This window comes from Penaeus monodon, chromosome 23 (assembly GCF_015228065.2).
Source record: "Penaeus monodon isolate SGIC_2016 chromosome 23, NSTDA_Pmon_1, whole genome shotgun sequence".
Lineage (NCBI taxonomy): Eukaryota > Metazoa > Arthropoda > Malacostraca > Decapoda > Penaeidae > Penaeus > Penaeus monodon.
The window spans coordinates 19,420,105-19,421,090 of record NC_051408.1 but is presented as its reverse complement, the minus strand read 5'-3'; the positions used below and the strand labels follow the sequence as shown (position 1 = coordinate 19,421,090).

Genomic DNA, 986 nt, shown 5'->3' with positions numbered 1-986 from the left:
TCATAGATTATGAAAAATGAATATCCTTTAAATTCTTTCAATATGTTCTCATGAGAATAGATATACAAATATTCTTAATATGTAAATTAAATTACTGAATTTGTTTGCAATTTCAGTGAGGAGAATTCTCTTTTCTTCATTGTATATTTCTCCAGACACTGTTTCATTTTTTGGCACACTCATTAGTGCATTCGCCCATTTTATGTAATGTCTAAAAGGCAAAGACATTATGTGTTTGTGTATTACGCAACTTCAGTCTAGGAATTTTGGTTCTGGAAACAATAGAATTGCTACAACATTCTTTAATACTCGTAGAAAGGAAGACGCATGAAAAGGAGATATTCAGTGCTCTTTGTTGCAGGTTTGTGTAGCCCTTGCGGTTACAAGCAACCACTACATTGACATAAACTGGTCGTATTCAAAACACCTTTACAACATAGTAAAGCACTCATGTTGATTGCAACAAACACAATACTGATCACTGCAAGGACCCTTTCGCTCCAGTGACATTCAGTGAAGTGACAAGCAGAATCGTGAGTGTTGACAAAGGAGAAAGGAAGAGGAACAGAGGAGGACGGAAGGATCTGACTCATTTGGAAGAGTAGCAGCACGTGCAGTTCTTGCTGTCGCAGAGATCGCTGTCCGTCTTCCCGTCACAGTAGTCCATGATGTTGATGCATTTGCCTCTCTTGCTGGAGCACTTCGATGTCGTTTTGCTGCACTCGTCCTTCTTGCAGCAAGTGCAGTGCTCGTTTTCGCAGAGATTATTCTGCGTCTTGCCAGCGCAGTTGTCCATTCTGTTGATGCAGATGCCGTTGTTTCTCTCACACTCCCTCGGGGTGTTGCTGCACTGGTGCTTCATGCAGCAAGTCTGGTCGCTGCCTTTGCAGTCGGAGTCCTCCGTGTTGCCAGCGCAGGACTGCCTGCGGCTGATGCACACGCCGTTCTTGTCGCTGCACTTCTTCGGGGTGTCGTCGCAATCGTCA

The 986-nt window shown here is 43.5% G+C and overlaps 1 protein-coding gene across 1 annotated transcript in view; it reads right to left on the bottom strand.

Moving 5' to 3' along the window:
* Positions 1–287: 287 nt before the first annotated feature.
* Positions 288–986, bottom strand: part of LOC119588374 (chromatin-remodeling ATPase INO80-like) — a gene marked incomplete in the record, with an annotated part of 3,027 nt that continues 2,328 nt past the window's right edge. Inside the window, 1 exon segment of the mRNA XM_037937057.1 lies at positions 288–979. Coding sequence (XP_037792985.1) covers positions 590–979 — 390 coding nt within the window.